The sequence below is a fragment of the Galeopterus variegatus genome, unplaced genomic scaffold (assembly GCF_000696425.1).
Source record: "Galeopterus variegatus unplaced genomic scaffold, G_variegatus-3.0.2 Scaffold12977, whole genome shotgun sequence".
NCBI lineage: Eukaryota > Metazoa > Chordata > Mammalia > Dermoptera > Cynocephalidae > Galeopterus > Galeopterus variegatus.
The window spans coordinates 3331-26226 of record NW_007739088.1 but is presented as its reverse complement, the minus strand read 5'-3'; the positions used below and the strand labels follow the sequence as shown (position 1 = coordinate 26226).

Genomic DNA, 22896 nt, shown 5'->3' with positions numbered 1-22896 from the left:
CTTGCTGTGTCTGCGGGTCTTTTGCACATGTGCCTTTCTTCCCACTAGGTGGCAAACGCTGACTGCACACTGAAAGAGTGTGAGCATGCTGCTGCTCAGCACGTTTCCAGATGCGGCAGACTCACTGTGACTGTCATTTTCCTCTAGACTTCCCACAGGTCTCTGAAATTTAACTGCCAGCCTGTGGCCGAGCCCTGGGTCTCAAACCATAATCAGGTCAGAGTTTATTTTGAAAGTGGCATGCAGTGTACTTTGCCAGGTGACAGTAGCAAGGAGAGAGCAAATGTCGTTCGGAGTTCCTTCCCCTGCGCAGAGGGGTAGAGGTGTGCTGTTGCTTTCCAGTTAACTTTTATAGTAGTATAGACAGAATAAAGGGTCTAGGGTTTGTTTAGGTAGAGGTACAAGTTATTGGAGGAGAAAACACAAGGGGGGAGGGAAGAGACAGAAGTTTGGGGTATTAAAAGAACTATTTTGTTTTGGGTTTTTTTTTTTTTTCCAGATAGAAGTGGAACTCTCCTGGTGAAGTTAGGTTCTTCTTTGGTCTTCCTGGTGAAGTCTCCTTCCTCCTGTTTAGAAAGGAGACAGCGCTTCAGCCTAAGAAAAGCCAGTGACAGAGAAAATGTGGTTTTCCCAGTAGATGCAGGTGGCTTTTGTTATCTTGCAAGGATGTTAAACATTAAAAATAATCCCATGTGGAGTCAGTGCTCAGAGAGAGCTTGCAGAGTCTATTAGAGCAGACGCTCAGTAGAAGTCTGCTTCTTTAATCTCCTAAAGCAGATGGGCTTTGGAGCCTAGAATGTGTTTTTTACAGTTTGTCGGGAAAGCTTTTGTCATTGTTTATCATCCTTCACTGTCAGAGATATTCTTCAGCTTGAGCGAAATCCCTAATATCACAGGAGAGGTCCTTTTCCCCTGAATTGTCATCAGAGCCCTCTTAATTAATTTTTTTCAGGGCGAGGCTGACTTCTAAAACATATTTTTTGGGGGACCACACTAGGATTGGTGCTTATAAAAACTTGGATTCGGGTTTATCATGTTTTATTTTTCTCCCAGGAGGTAGCTGAATCATATCGTTGGTGGACAATTATCACTGTACATTTGTTTCCTCAAAGTGCATCCCCCCGCCCAGCTACTGCAGGTGGATATTGCTGTATGAAGTTCTTGGTCATTGGTAGCACTCTTTGCATGGACCCCACATGGTTTAAACATTTTTATTGCAATACAAGGTAGAGTAAATATTCTTGGCTCAGGTGACCAATTGTCATCTTTCAGGACTGCTCTGAAACTGTGGTCCTTTTCCTCCCAACTGCTGACATTTACTATCGTTTCTTCTCCGTTCCTATGGATTGTGGAATAATAGTAGTGAATAAATTCTTGACCTGATGACTTTTCCTCCTCAGGTGGACCCTGATCAGGACGCATCTCGAAGTAGGTTGCGAAATGCCCAAGAAAAGATGGTGTACTCCCTGGTCTCCGTGCCCGAAGGCAATGACATCTCCTCCATTTTTGAGCTAGATCCCACCACCCTCCGTGGAGGTGACAGCCTTGTCCCAAGGTATGATTTTAAAATTGCTTATCCCATGAGAATCAGGGTTGGTATATGTGGCCTTGCCATGTTTCTTGGAATCCAAGTCATTATTGCCTTTTCTTTAAGCTTTTATAAAGGATCTGGTAAAGAATTTGGACTGGTTTCTTAATAGCTGGATAAGAAGTGCTATATCTAGATAAACAAGCTGAACCTTGAACCCAGGTAGCTCAGTATTTCTAGTTTCCTTCACTCCCTTCTTCCTTCACCAAACCCAGGCAATCTCTTGGTCAATTAAATAAACAATTGAAAAGAAATTCTAGAAAATGGAAGACCTGAAATTCACTGTGTGCGTAGTAAATTTTATTAAAGGTTTAAGAAGTTCGATGAGTATTCTTTGGTTATTTGATTAAATTTAACTCAGTTTTGTTGCTTAAGAATGCATTTTTGAAGAGAAACAACTATAAATGGGACAGAAGCTTATTTTTGACAAAATCAACAATATTGGTAATGGCTAACATTTATTGAGTGCTAACTACATGCCAGGTACAATGCTAAGTACTTTACTTGCGTTATATAATTTCATCCTCACAGAAAACGCTGTGATACAGGTATTATTATCTACCCCTTCTTACAGGTAAAGAAACAGACTCAAGAGTTTAAGCAACTTAAGTCAGTGAGCGCCATAGCAGAACCCCAAATATTTAATTTCTAAGACAGATAGGGTTGTTTGGGCAGTTCTTCTAACTATTCAGCACAGCGCTGGTTGGTGGACCTCTGCCAGTGTTTGTGAATTTTGCATATGGCCTCTCGCACTGAAAATTCCTTTGTCTTTCATTATTCATGTACACATTGCTGCTTACCTGCTCACCCAGCAGAGCCAGGCTGTGAAACTGACAACTGCAACGCAGGTGCCGTCAGAATTCGAGGAGTCCTTTTTCCTGTGCTGGCTACTATTCCTGTCCCTCTCAGAGTGACAGATCTAAGGCAGTGCCCTTGGAAAGGAGAACCTTACAGTTACAGGAAGGCCTTTCATTGCCATTTGGTAAAATGATCACTGCTTCTTGAACTCGGCTGCATTGTTAATCCCCTGAGAATCTGAGGAAAGCTAGAGATCCCAGAAAACCCTACATGTGTGCACAGCTTTGCATACTCTGGGTTTGGAACCTCTGATTTAGATTCTTTAAAAAATAATAATAATAATAAGTCTTATTGAAATGCAATTCACCTAAAGTGTTCAATTCAAGGCTGGCCATTTAGCTCAGTTGGTTAAAGCATGGTGCTGATAACACCAAGGTCCGGGGCTCAATCTCTGTACCAACCAGCTATGCCCCCCCAAAATTGCTCAGATTCTTTAGGAGATTAGCAGAGTTGTGCAACCATCACCAAAATGAATTTTAAAACATTTTTATCACCCGCAAGAGAAACACCATACCCATTAGTAGTCACTCTCACTGTCATTTCCCCACATCCCACCCCCAGCCTTAGACCAATCTACTTTCTGTCTATATTGTAATTTGTCTGTTCTGGACATCTCATGTGAGTGGAATCACATAGTATGTGGTTTTTTGTGCCTGGCTTCTTTCACTCAGTATTGTTTTCAAGGTTCATCCATGTTTTAGCATGTATCAGTATTCATTTTATTACCAAATAATATCCTGTTATATGGATAATACCACATTTTATTTAGCATATATCAGTTGATGGCCAAGTCATTATTGCCTTTTCTTTAAGCTTTTATAAAGGATCTGGTAAAGAATTTGGACTGGTTTCTTAATAGCTGGATAAGAAGTGCTATATCTAGATAAACAAGCTGTGTGGGTTATATGCACTTTTTGGTAATTATGAATAATGCCTGCTATAAACATTTGTGCATGTTTCTACGTAGACGCATGTTTTTATTTCTCTTGGATCTATACCTAGGAGTGGAATATTGGGGCCCAATAGTAATTCCATGTTTAACCTTTTGAGAAACTGTCAGATTCTCAGTGTGGATGCACCGTTTCAAATTCCCACCAGTAGTGTGTAATGGTTCCAATTTCTCCACATTCTCTCCGACACTTGTCATTGTCTTTTATTTGACCAATCCTAATTAGTGTGAAGAGGTATCTCATTGTGGTTTTGATTTGCATTTCCTTGATGGCCGATAATGGTTGATCATCTTTATATGTGCTTATGGACCATTTGTGCATCTTCTTTGGAAAAATATCTGTTCAGATCCTTTACCCATTATTTTTTGCCTATTTTAAAAAACTGGATTTTTGTTTTATTATTGAGTTGTTAGTGTTCTTTATTCTAGATACAAATGCCTTATCAGATACATAATTTGCCAATATTTTCTCTCATTTTGTAAGTTGTCTTCTCATTTACTTGATACTGTCTTGTGAGGCACAAAACTTTTCAGTTTTGTTGAAGCTGTATTTATCTATTTTTTTCTTGGATTGCTTATGATTTTGGTTTCTTACCTAAGAAACCATTGTGTAATCCAAGGTCACAAAAATTTATGGTCATTAAAAAAAAGTTTTATAGTTTTCATTCTTTATACTTAGATCCTTGATTCATTTTGAGATCATTTTTAAAAATGGTTTTCAGTAGGGTATATTGCTTTGTAAAGCTTCCTTTCTCATTGACTGCCTGCTTATTACCTACACAGGCACAGGTCTGTAGAACCCAGTTGCATTTCAGTTTAAGTAATTTTCCATACATTGTATCCTCTGTTCTGGAAGTTATTTAATGAATTTTTCTTAGCATATAATATAAATGTCATTCCTAAGTGTTTCAGTTATGGATAGAAAAGAAAAGAACCATGTGATTTAAAATATCACATTGTTTTATCAGAATATGCTTCATGGCATTCTCTTGGTGAAGAGGGAATGAGGTGCTGGTGGGCCATATATCCCAGTGTGTTGGAAGCCCCCATGATCCTGTGGGGAGGGAAAGTTTAAGTTTCTAGGTCAGCTGGCTAAGCAGCACTGGTTGGTTGGAGACTCCTGCTTCTATATTCCCTCCATTCATTACTGTTTCCTTGTTGGCAGACTTTCTTTGTGGGCAGTTGTCCATCATTAGATTGATTCTAAACTCAAAATCAAGGGAAGCCCTGTGTTTGCACTGGAAAAAGCATCTGGCCTGGTCTACCAGTGTATTCACTTATGATCTTGGACTGCATCTTTGCTTTTTAAATTCTTATTCATTCTTGCCTTTGGCCACCAATCTAAGAGCCAGGAGAGAACAGAGCCTCTTATTCATTGATCCTGTGGAGTCATAAAAAACCTGAAGAGGAATACAGTTATTTCTCTCCATCTTAAAGCTGTGCTAAAATTTACTTGTTTGAAGATCAGAAAGTCTAGGGTTAGGTATATGAATGTCCATGAAATGTTATCCGCAAAGGCATTTTTGTGATAGTTACTAGTTGAAAGAATCCTTTAGAACCAAAGTAAAAGAGAAAATGGCAAATCTTGGATATATTAAACAAGATAATAAAATTGCAATAAGTGTCAATTAGATGTGTTAAATGAACAGTAGGAGAGCATCCAGCTCTGGCTCTTTTGAAGTTGTCGTGATATCAGGGCTTTTGAGTTAAAGATTGGGAATAGCATTCCAGAGGAATTGATAGAATGCCTTTTGTGTCTTAATGAAATTTGACGTAGAACTCTATAGAATGTAATGATCCAGTTAAAAGGTAAGCCCCAGGCTTTGGTAATACTTTGAAAATAATCAAATGAATCCAAGTCACTCAGAATAAAAAACTCAAATCTCTTTGTCAGATATCTTGTTCATGTTGTTTAATTTATATTCATGCTAGTCAAAGTAATTACCACTATGATCAGCCTCTCCTGGCCTTACTTGTAATGTTCAGGACAGCTATAACAAGGGAAAGCAGAAGATCTACTCAAGAGATGTGCCTGGTTTGATCTGCTCCTCTGTGCCTTTCCAGTGCCATTTTCTAGACTTAGGCTATCATTATAAATTCCTTTTAGTGAGAATGATTTCCATTCTTCCCTCTCTGCCCCAGTCCCACCAACAATTAAAGTTCCAGCTCAAGTTTTCTGTAACAGAAAATTTTTGTAACTGAGTCCTGCTTGGAAGACTCAAAAACCAACTGGCTGCCTTTTAATGTGTACCTGTTATTACTTAGGATTGCTTGGTGTCCGTTCATCCTGTCTCACTAATGGGGTGGTAGGTTCTTTAAGTGCAAGAAATATGTCAGTTTTTTACTTCTTTAAAAGTAAAGCAAAATTCAGAACATTGCAAAAATGATCCATGCTCACTGTAAAAAGAACCAGTAACAAAAACGTTTTAAAACCTCGTGGAGAACAAAGAAGCAAGTAAAACCACATTCAGTTAAACCATTCAGAGTTAACAACTGTTACTTTTGGTTTATGTAGTTTCAGACAGGTCTCTGGGCACATGGAGATGACTGTGTAATTTATCCTAAATGTGATCATAAGCCATTTTTACGTTTTTTACTGAATAGTATGAATATTGACTGTCATCATTTAATAACTCTATAGTATTCTATTGGATTCACTATAATTAGTCCATTATCAAGACATTGGGTTGTTTACAGTTTTTTACTGTTATAAATAATGCTTTACTGAACATCTTCATGCCTCATTTTACAACTGTTCTAATATCTATTAAGGAAAAAAATCGAAAAATGGGATTGCTAGATGAAAGTAAAGATCCTTTTACATATTATACAGCATGTCAGACTCCTTTCCACAGTTTTACCTAATTACACTCTCACCAACAATGCACGAAACTCATTTCCCTAAGCTCTTGTTGATACTGGATTTATCAGTGTTTAAGGTCTTTCAAATATAGTACAATAAAATGTTGCTTTAATTTATGTAAATTGTATACCAAAGAGGTTGAATGTATGTTTCCATGTTTATTGTCCATTTGTACCTCATTATTAAGTTATTGGTTCATTTCCTTGTCCTATTTTCATTTCTAATATTAATGTTTTTCTTATTGGTTTGTAAGAGCTCTTTATGTGTATGCATTAATAATTCTTTTATGCTGTGTGGTACTTTTATTTTCCCAGGCTAGGGTTTTTCTTTCAACTTTGTTCATGACTTTTTATTTATTTATTTATTTTTTGCTATGCATAAGATAAAATTTACCCATCTTTTACTTTTAAGATTTAGGGATCTTATATTTTGTTACATAGTTTAAAAGGCTTTCCCAACCACAAGATTAGTAAATATTTACTCACATTTCCTTCCAGGAATTTTATGATTTCATTTTTTGTTTATTGATCCATGTAAAAATTTCAATTCTTATCTCTCGTGACAGGCTCTAACATACACTCAGTAAGTGCTCTTGTTGCCCTCTCTCATGCGTGGTTTGTACTGAGATATTTATTCACAGGATAGCTTGTATTTAGAAATACAGCAGGTGACGATCACCTGAGTCATTATGAATGATTTTCTGTTGTAAATACATTAGAGTGGGACTTGGACCAGAACCGTTTGCCTAAGTTTAGATTGTCTAGTGCTTGTAGTGGAAAACCATTTTGCTATCTCTTTCTATTTTAATACAATATATTCTAGACCTGTGGCTTTAGAGTAAACTTAAATATTCCTGTTCCTAAAACCTTTCTTTTTTTCCCTTTAGGAACTCTTATGTTCGGCTCAGACACCTATGCACTAACACCTGGGTTCACAGCACAAATATTCCTATTGACAAGGAAGAAGAAAAGCCCGTGATGCTAAAAGTAAGCCCTGGAGCTTGGCTGCCTCCCCTTGGTCTCATGCTCCCTGATGAAAGGCTCCTTTGAGGACAGATGGGGACTATGGAGCGGTTGAAGTTTCTGTTGCTTTGGCAAGAGTGTGCTTGTGGCCAAACTTGAATGTGATGAAAGAATTCTCTCCAGGGACCTGGGTGACACAAGCCCAGGGCTTTTGAAATAACAAGAACCTTTTATTTTATTCCATGGCTTCTGCCCTAATGGTTGAGCAGTTGTCTGGATTTTGTGTCTGTGTAAAGGATAGTTTTGGCTGGGGGAATGTTTGCTTGTGCCTTGAGGTACATCACATATCTAGGTGATTTCCCCCAGTCTTTCTTATTTCTTTATTTCTCCATGTTTTTAAATGTACACTTTTATTTATTGAAAGTTCCCCCAGCCCCTTTACTTCCTCTCCCACCTCTTCTTCCTCACTCTCTCCAGGCACATAGAGTATAAATATACATACATAGGGTTTTTCTTTTAAAAAATTGAAAGACACTCTCACATAACTTTTTTTTGTTGTTGTGGTGATGGGGAAGGTTATTTTTCTCTTTTACTTTTATAAATGCTTTCATTTTTATAGTAAAGTTTAAAGAATGGTACAGTATTTACCTTTATAATACTCTCCACTTAGAATCAGTAATTACCATTTTTCATATTTGCTTTTTGTGTATTTAAAAACATGTCCTTTAATTACAAGAATCTTGCTCCCTGTTAACAAATGAAGCTATAAAATAATAGTAGTACCCACTTTCCTGCCTCACTGCTCCCGATAATACCAGTTTCCAGAGGTAACACTTTTAGCCATTTGGAATACATCTTTCCAGATGTTTTCCTATATCTAGTCAACTTTAATTGCAAGATAGCTCCAAATTTTTTGGATCACCCAATATTCAGTAAAAATAGTGTTTGATTAATGTCTTGCCCTCTCAAATCAAGAGACTGTCCCACAAAGACCACCTTGAATTTCAGATTGGCACATCTCCCGTGAAGGAGGATAAGGAAGCATTTGCCATAGTTCCAGTTTCTCCTGCTGAAGTTCGGGACCTCGACTTTGCCAATGATGCCAGCAAGGTGCTGGGCTCCATTGCTGGGAAGCTAGAAAAAGGCACCATCACCCAGAATGAAAGAAGGTGAGGGATTCCCACGTGCCCAGCACAGCCAGCCATGCCCACTGTAGGGTTCTGAAATCCCTTGCGACTCTCAACAGCTGTGTGTGAGGATAGCAGGCCTAGCATTTATGGGTGGCTTCCATTTGTGGTTTTCAAGAAACAGTTATTTTTGAATTTAGTTTTTTGAGAGTCTATAAAGTTGTAAAAATGTCTCTCTCTCTGTCTCCCTCTCTCTTACCTCACTCTAACTTGGTCTCTGGAACTGCATTTCTAAGTGTCAAGTATTGAGGTTACTCTGAGATAAAATTTGATGGCTGATATTTTGTGAAGGTGTCATCCTTTTGTGAACAATATTGTCTGTATGTCAGTCTTTTTGGTAGTTGGCTTCAGTTGTCTGTTTCAAGGAAATTGGAAGATTGAGTCTGTTCCTGTTTAATCGGTAGTTCAGAAGGCTTTCAAGGGCAAAGCTTCCAGCCCAAACACTTTCTCTAACAGCTTCTTTCCTCCTAAGGTCTGTAACCAAGCTGCTGGAAGACTTGGTGTATTTTGTCACCGGTGGAACTAACTCTGGTCAAGACGTGCTTGAAGTGGTCTTCTCCAAGCCCAACAGAGAACGGCAGAAGCTGATGAGAGAACAGAATATTCTCAAGCAGGTTGGTGAGATGTGACATACTAGGGAGTTGGATCTAAGAAATCAGTGGGATCACTGCTCTTATAGAGGGTCCTTGATGATTCCCACCTGGATGGCTTGGTCAATGATGAATATGCTAATAATAATAAAATAAAATAAAATATCCTGCTATAGGAAAAAAAAAAAACAGTTGAAAAGAAATTAAAAAAAATTTTTTTGGGGGAACACTTTCAAGTTCATAGCAAAATTGAGTGGTAAGTACAGAGTCCCCATGTGCCCCCCAGCCCACACTCATACAGTCTCCCCCATTATCAGTATCACCCACCAGAGTGGGGCATTTGTTAAAGTTGGTGAACCAACATGGACATGTCACTAACACCCAAAATCCATAGTTTACTTATGGGTTCACTATTGGTGTTGTACATTCTATGGGTTTTGACAAATGTATAATGACATGTATCCACCATTATAGTATCATACAGAATAGTTTCACTGCCTGAAAGATCCTCTGTGCTCCACCTGTTCATCCCTCCCTCCCCCCAACCCTTGGTAACCACTAATCTTTTTACTGTCTCCACGGTTTTGCCTTTTCCAGAACGTGATCTAGTTGGACTCGTCAATATGCAGCCTTTTCAGATGGGCTTTTCTTGCTTCATAATATGCATCTGAGGTTCCTCCATGTCATTTCATGGCTTGATAGCTCAGTTCAATTGATTTTTTTCCCATACTTGTTGAATGTCAACCATGTGGGAGTTCCTAAATCCTAAGAAGCATTCAGTTGACATTATTTTCCTCAAAAATAGTGTAAAATACAATGTGTCCTTAAAGTTATTTCATATGTTTGGGAGATTTGGAGTATTTGATTAGCTCAGAAGGCCTATATAGGCTCTTGTAGGGAGTCCTCTAAAGCATCACAAAATCTTTCCATAAAGAGTGAGTAATGGCTTACAGGAACTGCATAGATGGTATTATTTGGTGTAAACTTAAATCCGCTGGTGTAAAGACAGATTATAGGCAGGAATGTAGCAAATCCAAGGTACATGGAATACACAGAGGTGCATACCATATTCTATAAAACTGTTGGAGGTTGGCCCGCATGCTTGGCTTGGAAATTCATGGCCACCAATGCTGGAAGAGACACAGTTCTCCATAGGAACTTGGTATTTGAAATCCTTTCTCCTTTTGGTCTATGATAGACAAAATTTGTTAACAATCCATTATGTTTCAACAAGGATGTTGAGTCCAGGAATAAATTATGTCCAGCTGTTTCATGTGATAACTCCCAAATTAGACCTCTGGCTTAATGCCCATGCACATTTCCTCAGTAGCAATTCCTCAAGGGCCCCAAATAATTGCTTCAGTGGCAGGAGCCTTCGTTGGTCATTTGTGTCAGGTACTATATTTATCCAACTTACAATTATTATCTGCTTTCATCCTTACAACACCCTCATGTTATTTCCATTTTCCTGGTGAGAAAACAGAAGTTTACTTTGACCATTATCTATGTATGGTACGAGGAAGTAATAAAGGTGCATGATTTCAGCATAGAATCTGCTGATTCCAGAATCTATGCTCTTAGCTTTGCTCTAGACACTGCACTGTCAAGTGTATGAGGACCAGTTAGGTCCAGGTGGACGAATTCAGTGAGTACCCAATCTCGGTTGATTGACTGAATGCAGTTGTCAGGTTATTGATGGGTTTGGATAGAAACACTTTCCCACATACTCCAGCCACCTTAGGGGTTGTGTTGCTTTCAGTGTTATAACACACTAAGTGACGGCAGCTTTTGCTCTTTATTTGCACAAACAGATCTTCAAGTTGTTACAGGCCCCATTCACAGACTGTGGCGATGGCCCGATGCTGCGGCTGGAGGAGCTCGGGGACCAGCGGCATGCTCCTTTCAGACATATCTGCCGGCTCTGCTACAGGGTCCTGAGACACTCACAGCAAGACTACAGGAAGAACCAGGTTGGGATTAAGTGTTGGTGGGAGTGGTTGTCAGTTTTCTCCTTGAAGCTTATGTACTGTCCTCATGGGTTTTAAGTGTCACATATGTATTTATTTAATGGATAGAGAATAGTTCAGTGTTAAGTTTGCTCTTGGAAGTGAAACACAGATTGCTTGTAAGCCTGGGAAGAATATATATTACAGAATCCTTTAGATGGATACTGGAGAGTTCTCCTTCTGCAGCTACCTTTCAATGAAACTTCTGTGTTTGATGGTATTACATTTATAGTTTTTTTTTTGTTTGTTTGTTTTTTTTTAAAGATGACTGGTAAGGGGATCTCAACCCTTGACTTGGTGTTGTCAGCACCACTCTCTCCAAGTGAGCTAACCAGCCATCCCTATATAGGGATCCGAATCCGTGGCCTTGGTGTTATCAGCACCACACTTTCCCAAGTGAGCCATGGGCCGGCCCTTATAGTTTTTTTTTTTTTTTGATGGCATATTCCCTTAAGCTTTAGGGGTAAAATGATTTCATGTGTTTGTAGTAAAGATACAGAAAAATACTTTTGCCCCTCTTTCATATCCTTTATCTCTTTCACTAACTTTCCCTTTATTTTGGTTCTGGGTCATTTTTTATTATATTTTAAGTCATTATCTTTAGATATATGTATACATTATATATAGATATACATAACATACATATATACATGTTTATAGATAAGTATACATGCACACACATAATGCACAATATATATTCTCCCATGAAATAAATGTTATAACCTCTTTGGGGGTTCCAGACAACTTAGAGTCTAAGAAAACCTGAGAATTGTGTTGCTACATCATTGGTTCTCAATTGGGGGTATTTATGTCCCCCAAGGGACATTTGGCAATGTCTGGAGACCCTTTTGAGTGTTACAACTTGGGAGTGATACTTGCATCTAAGGAGTAGAGGCTGAGGATGCTTTTAAACATCCAACAATGCATAGGACATCACCCACCACAAAGAATTATGCCCAAAATGCCAATAGTGCTGAGCTTGAGAAAACCTGTACTACGTAAAGTACTGTGGACATACAAAATGATGCCAATTATAATCTTGGCTGTAATCATTTAATGTTGGCTGTCCCTGCTTGTGATACAAAAGGATCCATAAACAGCTGTTTTTAGGATTTCAACTACCACTATATCTGGTCTTTAAATTTAAACTTTCTTTTTGTAGTTAATGGTTTTTGTTGTGTTGTCATAAAGATAGTGTCAAACTTAAGTAATGCTTTACAAATATAACCTTAACAACCTGTAGTTGCTTTAAATACACCTTCAGTGCATTAATACAATGCAAATAGTGCCAAAGAAATTTCATTCTGCCCCAGCTTCACCCCGCCCTCCTTTTTTTTTGGCAGCTGGCTGGTATGGGGATCCAAACCCTTGACCCTGGTGTTAAAACACCACGCTTTAGGGCCGACCGCGTGGCGCACTCGGGAGAGCGCGGCGCTGGGAGCGCAGCGATGCTCCCACCACGGGTTCAGATCCTATATAGGAATGGCCGGTGCACTTACTGGCTGAGCGCGGTGTGGGCGACACCACACCAAGGGTTGCGATCCCCTTACCGGTCATGAAAAAGACAAAAAAATAAAAATAAAAACACGCTCTAACTAAATGAGCTAACTTGGTCAACCCTCTGCCCCATTTTTTATTCTTTGTATGAGGCTACATCAGGGCTTATAGTGTATGCTGGGACATTTTGCTTGTCCACAGGTAAACTAAACCAGGTCCTCTTGCTATTGCTGGATTGGACATCTTTGCTTAGTTGATTATGGATTCTGTGCCACTTAGAATCCCCAAATATGCATCCTTACTGAGTATAGGCTGAAGAGTGGCTTATGTCCATCATATAAATCCTGAATAGGCAGGATTTACATGATGGTCTGTCTTGGGCAGGGAAATGTGTTTAAGTGGAAATAACCATTTTTAAGAGGCTTCCTTTAGCTCACAAATATTTCAATGAACAAATATTTCAATGAAATATGATGTCTGATTCCAAAAGAGGGAAGCCAAGATGTATTCATATGTTCCTTGAATATGATTGATTGGCTTAGATATTCCAAGTTTTCTTCTGCTACCCTTTGACTTTAAAAATTTATTCTTACCCCAGATAATGAAAACAAAACTGGGTAACGTTATTCCAAATATGTACTCAGGTAGGCTTAATCTGTGTTTATTAAGCAGCACAGAGCAGTGGGGCACAGTTAAGTCTTCTTGAATTAGTAATAAAATCAAAGCTAAAGAAAACAGCTTTTGACCTTTAAAAAGAAGTAAGTCACTAGATTAAAATTTATATTGTGCACTTAATAAAACATCCATACCTAAGTACAGAGTATTTTGCTTAATTACATTTCCGTGGCATCTTTAGTAAAATAGAGGATGCGAGGGAGTCCACAGCTGTTGCCCTAGGGTAGGAGGTTGTAGAAAGATGCTCCACTGTAATTTCCCTTATGAGTGGTAATTCTTATCAGGAATATTGTTCCTTTCTTTATTTTGAACTTAACCATATTGTCTTTTATCCTTCCTGCTGACCTCTCTTTTCTGTCCCTAACAGGAGTATATAGCCAAGCAGTTTGGCTTCATGCAGAAGCAGATTGGCTATGATGTATTGGCCGAAGACACTATCACTGCCCTTCTCCACAATAATCGAAAACTTCTGGAAAAACACATCACTGCAGCAGAGATCGACACATTTGTCAGTCTGGTGCGAAAGAACAGGGAGCCCAGGTGAGGCGGGGGTGGGGCTAATCAGTGGGGCTAAGGTGTCTACATTTAAGATGCAGGGGCTTAGCTGGTCCTTTGGAGATGCAGGAACTTAGCTGGTATCTTGCACTAGGCTTCCTTTCCTTGGGTGGCTAGTGGCAGGTTTTGATTAGTTAGGTTGAGAGGCTCTTTGATGGGTAGTGACAAGAACACAGTATTAGAGAGAGACCCTGGTGGAATCCTAGCTCTAAAGTTTAACAGCAAGGTGACCTTGACTTCTTTCCCTGAGCTTTAATTTCCTCCTGTGCTAAATGGGTAGTTATGAAAATTAAGTGACAATAAATGTATGTGGGGCCGGCCCGGTGGCGCACTGCTATAGTGCGCCGCTTGGGAAGCGTGGTGGCGCTCCTGCTGAGGGTTCGGATCCCACGTACAGACCGGCCGCTCACTGGCTAAGCGAGGGGCGGGAGCAACGCCGAGGGTTGCGATCCCGTGGCCGGTCCCGGTCCGGTACGGGCGTGACACTGAGGGTTGCGATCCGTTGCCGGTCACGAAAAAAGACAAAAAGGAAAAAAAAAAAAAAAAAGAATAAATGTATGTGAAGTGCCTGGCATTTCATAGGTGCACAGTAAATGACAATTATCATTGGCCAGTCATTCACTTTTTAGCACCTCCTGATTGTCAGAACACTCCCCAATGTTCTCAGTAAGAGTTTTGCAAACTCAGTTGTTACTTGAGTGTCTTTATTGTACATCAGTGAACTCCATTGATTTTATCTCATTCACACAGAGCTGCCTTTATTTTGTCCCCTCCCCACCGGCTCTTCCCCTTTTTCTTCTTCTAATTAGACCCACATCATTTCAAGTGAAGTGGGAAGCAGTTTACAGTACAGGTTTCACAAATAGTCACACTGGAGAGCTGACAGGGTTGCTATAAAAATGACCACTGTCACCCATACAAATGCTCAGCTTTTTATGGAGCCTGCTCACGTGCCAGATAGTGAGCTAAGGATGCACTTTACATGATGGTTTCATTTAATCCTCAGGATGGCCCTCAGAAGTCACACATCGTCCTTTCTTGTAGGTGAGGAAACAGAAGCACAGGGAGGTTAGGTAATTTCCCAGGTAGCAGCGTGTGTGAGAACTGCCTATCAGCATCAGAAGCAGGCTTCCAGCCGGGCTGGCAGGTGTCCATGCCTCGCCCCTGCCTCCTCTGCATCTCCAGCATTTCTTCTCATGTGCACGCCTTCCTCGTCCTGCTCCTTCTCATTTTTACCTCGTCACCTCTTCGTCAACCACAACCCCTGCCTCTTCTCTCTTTTGCTGCTTGCTTTCTTCTTCCCTCTGGCATCTGGGTTTCAGGCGGTGCCATAGACACTGGCACTGAGTGTTGCTGACTTCTTTTGTCAAAGGTCTGCTGGACCTGTGCACCTGACCAAGAGGCAGGCTCCAGAAGCCAAACCAATACTCCATCTAAGAAAATGTTTTGTTTTGTTTTTGTTTCTGGGTAGATTCTTAGATTACCTCTCCGACCTTTGTGTCTCCATGAACAAATCGATTCCGGTGACCCAGGAACTGATATGTAAAGCTGTGCTGAATCCCACCAACGCCGATATCCTGATAGAGACCAAGTAAGTGGGGGTCTAGGGATTTAGGATAAAGGTGAGGAAGGGGTTTAGGTGGAAAACGAGTGTTTCAGTGGTTGCTTATGCTCATGAGTAGTAAAACGTAACCCTTTAATTTGCAGAGTCTGTTTAAAGTCAGGTGGGCTGGCATTTGCTTTTCCTTTTGGAAAAGTCTTGGTTAGACTTTTTACTATTATTATTATTGGGTTTGTTTTTGGTGTGGTCTTCTCTGCACAATGGTATCACTAATTCTGCCTACTGGTTTAAAAGTCACATAAACTCACCAGGGAGCATTTTATCTACACTTAGTATACTTGTAATGATTTAAAATTCTTTTCATCAATTTAAAATTTTAAAGGCCATAATTAATATTTAGTGTTAATATTGTCAGTTTCGGAGAGAGTTTTAAGTTACGACCATTCAGAAAGTGTTCATTGTTCAACAGAATTTTAGTAATATAGTATTTAGTATTAATTCATTTTTGGCAAAGGAGCAGTTTTCCTGAACCAGGATAGTGCCAGTGATATGGACAGTGTTTTAAAACAATACTAAGTTAAGCCCTCAGCTAGTGATATTTTTTTGGTTTCTCATGCATAACTTAATTTTGGGCTTGGGCTAATGCAGTTTCTGGACTTGGCATTTTGGCATTTTGGTCTGATAATTCTCTTGTGGGGGCTGTCCTGTGCAATGTAGGATGTTTGGCAGTACCCCTGGCTTCCACCCCTAGATGTCAGTAGTACTTTCCCTTTCAGTTGTGACAACCAGAAATGTCACCAGATATTGCTGAATGTCTACTGGGGGCAGAATCACCCTAGTAGAGAACCACTGGGTTAAACATATGAAGAAGTTAATGTTAGGCTCTTTGTGGCTCTGCCAGTGGGAGAGATACGGCACAAAGTGGCTTTCTGTGCGTCTTTATGCTGAAATGAAGCTAGGTTTTAGCAGATTTCAAAAATAATGACTTTTCCCTCTTATTTTCTAGGTTGGTTCTTTCTCGTTTTGAGTTTGAAGGTGTCTCTACTGGAGAGAATGCTCTGGAAGCAGGAGAGGATGAGGAAGAGGTGTGGCTATTCTGGAGGGACAGCAACAAAGAGATTCGCAGTAAGAGCGTCCGGGAATTGGCTCAGGATGCTAAAGAAGGACAGAAGGAAGACCGAGATGTTCTCAGCTACTACAGGTGAATGGGAGAGGTGTTAGGCTCAGCTTGGAGTCCCCCAAAGGGTGGTATTAGGAATTTATTGCTTGTTTCTTGGTTACTCCAAGGAATCACAAAATGTTATCCGGTAAGATTTTCTAGCAGAAAGACAGATGTGTATTTTAGGAGTTTAGGGTGTAAAATCGCCTCAATACTTGGTTAGCTGATACCTGGCTATGTTTGGGTCACAAGAAGGATGGGTGCTTGCATTGGCCCCAGGTCAGCCCTAGGACAGTGGGTCCTTAAGCAACATGACAAGTGCATTTTGCAGTAGTTAAGAGTCAGTCTGTGGAGTCAGACTGCCAAGTTCCAATCCTGACCTCTCTACTTAGTACTAGTTTGTTGACTTTGGTCAAGTTTGACTTTATGCTCCAGTTTCTTTGTCTGCAAAATAGAGGCCTGTTGGCTCAGTTGGTTAGAGTATAGACTTGTAATACCAAGGTCAAGGGTTCGGATTCCTTTTCCGGCCAGCTGCCAAAAAAAAAAGGTGATAGTGCCAATCTCATAAAATGTTTACAGACAGAGCTAGAAAATGTGTGCGTGTACACACATATATCTATATATTTTTGTATATACATATGCATAGCTATCTATATGTTTCTATATATGTCTCTACAAACATATAACAACCATGAGTTTGCACTAATACTTCCAATTCCGTTCCAACACCATGGGGTCTATCCTAACCTTCACTCTTTCCGTTTTCATCACTCCCTCTGGCTGCCATTATTTCTGGTGTGTTCACCTGTTCGCTTATTCCCACTGTATGTCACCTATCTCCTCCTCTCCTGGTCACCTCCTTGGTCCCCAGTGTCTACTTGGCTCCAGCTCTAAGATCTGCTAGTCCTGCCACTTGGAAAGAAGGGAAGGGAAAGAAAATATGGAAAGTAAACCAGTAAATACTTTTAAAAGAAAAGGGAAGGGAAGATAAAGCAGTGCTTCTGGTATTTTTTAATAAAATAAATAAAACTTTGCAATTAAAATGCCATTCCTTACCTCCCATATTCTATTCTCTTCCCTTCCGTTCATGCAGATGGTGTGGATCCTTTCACGTTCTCTGTGCGTTTTATGTTTTACTACATTTGTATGCATCCATAAATCATATGTAGTATTCTATCCTTAAAATTTTATATAAATGTTACCAGACTTGGATACCATTCTAAAACTTGCCTTATGTATTCAATGTTGTTTCTGAAATGTGTCTGTGTTAATAGAGGTAGATCCATTTTGTTGACTGCTGAATAATATTCTGTTTTATTAAGGTGCCACATTTTCAAGGCTGTTTGATATGCCACAGCTTAGTTCTTCATGTCAGGGGAAACATGATCGTTCAAATCTGTCTGAGCAATGTGTGAGTTTCGTTTCCACACCAGGAGCCGGACTGAAGGATGTTCATATTTTAAACTTTACTGAGCAGTCCTAAATAGGACATTTCAGTGTACATTCCCACCTGTTGTAGATGACAACTTTTGCTTCCTCATGTCTTTGGCTAACTTTGAAGATTGTTATGCTTTTTAATTTTTGTTAATTTTAGGAGTATGAAATAGACTCATAACTGAATTTGCATTTCATTGATATCCAGTGAGGTTGAGAGTATTTTCAAATCATGGTTATTGGTAATACATAGGGTTTTAAGTTGAGAAGACATGTTTGCCCGTTTGAAAGTTTATTGCTTTCTGATTACTTCACATTGCAAGTACGTTTACTCAAATGCTTGATGAATCTTCTCCCAAGTGAATGAGAGAGTGCTCTCAACTGGTCAAGTTCAGGTTAATAAAGTTCACTTTAATTGGATGAAGAAGGAAAGTGAAGAGTCCTCTACTTTTGTACATCAAATGTTTTCCAAATGTGTAGGAGCTAAAGAATGACTTACATGACATAAGATCTTGAAAATATTGAAGAATTTCTAATTGGACTCAATATGGGTGATACATTTAGTATTTTCTACCTGGTCTTTAATATACTGTGTAAAAATGCAACCGAAGAGGTAGAAATAGACAACCATCTCAAGCCTAACCATTTTTTCCCATCTATTTTATAAGATAATCAAAGGCATAATGGGATCCAGTTGTCACATAATTGCTCTGACACAGCTGGACTGTGTGTGTCTGTTGGCTGTCAGCCCACAGTCTGTGGCATGGCTTGAACTGTCCCTTTATCTGCTTGGTACAGAAGCAACTCAGGGGTGTTGATGTTTAGGTTTAGGTGGCTATATGTCTCTCCGATGGGCCACCTGGACTACCCTGCTGTGTGTTTCCATTCATCCTGAATGATTTCTGGAGAGGAATTTTTTACTAAGTAAATTTTGTCACTTTTCTTTTCCCAGGTATCAGCTGAACCTCTTTGCGAGGATGTGTCTGGACCGCCAGTACCTAGCCATCAACGAAATATCAGGGCAGCTGGATGTGGATCTCATTCTCCGCTGCATGTCTGATGAGAACCTGCCCTATGACCTGAGGGCGTCCTTCTGCCGCCTCATGCTTCACATGCACGTGGACAGAGACCCCCAGGAGCAAGTCACTCCTGTGAAATACGCCCGCCTCTGGTCGGAGATTCCCTCAGAGATCGCCATTGATGAGTGAGCCCGCTTCCTCTTGTCCAGACCTGTCACTTCCAGACCTCGCATTTATAATGTTCTGTGCAGCAGTAGCTAAGCCACATGTGATCTAGTTGGATCATAGAAGAAAGATGAAGTTGTTTTTTTCTTTAAGCATAAAATAAAGTGGATGGCAAATATTATTTCTTTTCTTGAGAATATAAAAGATGGCATGATTGTATGTTTAGATCTTGTATTTATCTCTTTCTTTTATTCTACAAATATTTAAGGGTGTACTTACTATATGTCAAGCTGAAGGACTATATCAGTGAACAAATGAGAAAACTACCTCTGTGCTAGTGGGAGAAGACAGTAGACATGATACATGACTGAAGTATACATGTTGGTGATATGTGCTAAGGAGGAAAAGCTAAAATAGGGTTGAGGGATAGGAAGTGTTGGGGACAGGGATAGGAAGTGTTGGGGACGTTGACTCTTGAGGCTGAGCAGCCCAAGAAAACCTCACTGAGAAGGATTTGAAATTTTATTTCCTTTTCTTTCTTCTTTCCTTTCAGCTATGATAGCAGTGGAACTTCCAAAGATGAAATTAAGGAGAGGTTTGCTCAGACCATGGAATTTGTGGAGGAGTATTTAAGAGATGTGGTTTGTCAGAGGTTTCCTTTCTCAGATAAGGAGAAAAATAAGCTTACGTTTGAGGTAACTCATGATGAAATGACCTATGTGTTTTATCTGTTCTGTGGGGTAAAGAGGAAATATTTTAGTAGGTGGTGATTTTTATCATGATGCTCTGGTTTAGTAATGAAGAGGAATTCAGCTTAGTTTTGTTCCAGAATAAAATAAAACTGATCCCAATCACTTTGCCTAATATTAGTTATGCTCTTAAAAGAAATAAGGTGAATTGAATCATGAAAAATGACAGAACATTATGTGTTCTCTGTACTTTGTTTTAAAAATGACAGGAGAAAGGCTGCTTGGGATCAGCAATAGAATAATCATTTGAGGAACATAAATCCTTATTTTTTTGAATTACAATATTTCTGAGACCACTTTTGCGTTTTAGGACTTATATTTGTGAGGATTACAGTATTGTTATCTGTGTCCTTATTGGGTACAATTTGGCTCGCCCAGTGTTATCCTTGGGAAGCTGGGCAGATCAAATGATTGGGTCAGTTTTTTATTAACTAGTCATTAAAGCAGATCAGTAGCTTTGCAGGTTTTCATTTTTTTTTTCTCCTCATGAAGTAAAATGAAATTTATTTTTTAGATAACTGATGCACATGGCATTATGTTTATTTTTTGTCAACATAGCCAAAGAATCCTCCAAGCCATTTCTCAAAATGAAATTTTATCAGAAATTGCTAGCAAAATATATGCTTTCTCTTATTGTAAGGAAGGTCAGAATCTGTCATTTATAATTTTGGGGGTTTTTTTTGGTTGGGTGAGGGGTGAGGAGAGCAGCTGGCTGGTATGGGGATCTGAATCCTTGACCCTGGTGTTATCAGTACCACACTTTCCAGGTGAGCCACCGGCCAGCCAATATATAATTTGTGTGTTTTTATTTTATTTTTTTTTTTACCTGTCATTTATAAACTAACTGGTCAGTGTCAAATGGAAGTGAAAAATACAGTTTATTTAATACCATCTTCTTTTTTTAATATTATAGGTTGTAAATTTAGCTAGGAATCTCATATACTTTGGTTTCTACAACTTCTCTGACCTCCTACGATTAACCAAGATCCTCTTGGCCATATTGGACTGCGTGCATGTGACGACAATCTTCCCCATTAGCAAGATGGCAAAAGGAGAAGAGAATAAAGGTAACAATGATGAGGAGAAGCTGAAGAGTGAGTATCTGACGGTGCCCGTCCACCCGAGGTGTGCCCTCCTGGCTTTCCCTGTCACACTCATCTCATACCCTCCATGTGATACTCTGTCCTCTCCTGTTCATTCCTTCCCATCTTTTCGTTATGAACATTTTCAAATACAGTCATGTGTCACTTCATGACAAGAACGTGTTCTGAGAGATTCAGTGTCAGGCGACTTCATCATTGTGCAAACATCATAGAGTGTACCTACACAAATCTAGATTGTGTAGCCTGCTAAGCATCTAGGCTATGTGGTGTAGCACATATGACCTTATGAGACCACCATCGGGTATGCCATCTGTTGTTGACCAAAACATCATTATGCGGCGCATGACTGTATAAAGAAAAGCTGAAAGAACAGTGCAGTGCACTCCCATACACCCAAGACCTAGAGTCAGTGATTATTAACATTTTACTGTCTTTTCCTTTGTGCTTATATGAGCATTTGTGTGTATATTTTGTTGAATAATTTGAAAGTTTACGTACCATTTTGAATTTTTATCTTTCAAAAATACATAGTTCTTGATATTCATAAGGTCCTTGATGGTAATGTTTGTATATAATGAAATAAAATCCTGCCTTGTATCTTGGTATCTATTTCTACTTTGTGAATAGGTAAATCTGCTTTGATATATTTATTTCTTCCTCTGTTTTAGGGTCAGAGTAGGCACATATTGGGTATCAGGTATCGAATGTTGTTTACCTATTCTTTTGAGGCTAGAAGAGAGAAAGTACATTGACTTATCTCACACTGTTTGCCAGGTCCTATGCTAAGTCATTTTGCATACGTTATACCATTTAATCCTATTGTTGAGCTCCTTTATTCTTATTTTATAGATGAGGAAATTGAGCCTCAGAGGTAATGCAGTGCTCCCACGATCAAGCAGCTTTTGGTAGCAGCGCCAGGATTTGTGCCTGCTTAACTCTCATATCCCTAGTTCTGTGCACAGTAACAAGCATGTAGTTAGTAATCAATAACATTTGGCAGGTGAATTAATATATAGATATGCTCCTTTGGGGTTTCAAAGCCACATTCTTTCTGCTACTCCCAGAAGCCCTAAATTTTTGATGGGTATTAACCATTTCAGGTGTCTAGGGTCCTGAGGGTGTTGGAATATTAAATAATTTGTCTGAAAGAGCCCATGCCCCTTGCCCAGTGCCTTGGCGCACTCTGGAGAGGTCATGACCATGGTCTGTCCTGGCCCTTCCTAGGCAGTAACGTGATGAGGTCTATCCATGGAGTCGGGGAGCTGATGACTCAGGTGGTGCTCCGGGGAGGAGGCTTTTTGCCCATGACCCCCATGGCTGCCGCCCCCGAAGGCAGCGTGAAGCAGGCAGAGCCAGAGAAGGAGGACATCCTGGTCATGGACACCAAGCTGAAGATCATTGAAATACTCCAGGTATCTGACAGCCAGAGGTGGGGGTACAGAGGTGCGTCACAAGGCACTGTCCATTCTCTCTGTTCTGACAGAGCCTGAGGCTTTCTGGGAAGAAAAACAGGGCAAAATTTTTAGCTCATCCCTCCAAGTCATTAATGGACTGGCTCTTAGTCCCTTGACGTCATCTTCTACCCCTCCTCAACATAGCCTTGTCCCTCTAGCCACACCAGAGCTGCCTGTAGTTAACTGAGTTTTCCATAATCATTGGCCTCTGTGGCTTTCCCATGCTGTCTCCTTTGCTTAGAATTCACTTACCTGTTCTCCATGTAGCTGAATAACCAACATGTTGTTCATAGCTCAGTTCAAGGTTCCACTAACTTTGCAAGGCCGCTCTCCCTCCCTCCCGCTCTCCCTTCCTCCCTCCCTCCCTCCCTCCCTCCCTCCCTCTCTCCATCCTCCCTCTCTCCATCCTTCCTCTCTCCCTCTCTCCATCCTCCCTCTCTCCCTCCCTCCCTTTTTTCCTTCCCTCCAAGTATTTATTGAGACCAACTCTGTGCCAAGTCCCTTTAAACGCTGGGGATCCAT

At 40.0% G+C, this 22896-nt stretch overlaps 1 protein-coding gene across 1 annotated transcript in view; it reads left to right on the top strand.

Moving 5' to 3' along the window:
* LOC103581401 (inositol 1,4,5-trisphosphate receptor type 1-like) overlaps nucleotides 1-22332 on the top strand; it is a gene marked incomplete at its 3' end in the record, with an annotated part of 34599 nt that extends 12267 nt beyond the window's left edge. The window contains exons 6-17 of the mRNA XM_008563243.1: nucleotides 1401-1555; nucleotides 7145-7244; nucleotides 8229-8389; nucleotides 8880-9021; nucleotides 10809-10967; nucleotides 13543-13715; nucleotides 15202-15321; nucleotides 16298-16492; nucleotides 18837-19088; nucleotides 19622-19763; nucleotides 20731-20884; nucleotides 22145-22332. Coding sequence (XP_008561465.1) covers nucleotides 1401-1555; nucleotides 7145-7244; nucleotides 8229-8389; nucleotides 8880-9021; nucleotides 10809-10967; nucleotides 13543-13715; nucleotides 15202-15321; nucleotides 16298-16492; nucleotides 18837-19088; nucleotides 19622-19763; nucleotides 20731-20884; nucleotides 22145-22332 — 1941 coding nt within the window. The remainder of the gene's footprint in view (nucleotides 1-1400; nucleotides 1556-7144; nucleotides 7245-8228; nucleotides 8390-8879; nucleotides 9022-10808; nucleotides 10968-13542; nucleotides 13716-15201; nucleotides 15322-16297; nucleotides 16493-18836; nucleotides 19089-19621; nucleotides 19764-20730; nucleotides 20885-22144) is intronic.
* Nucleotides 22333-22896: the final 564 nt, after the last annotated feature.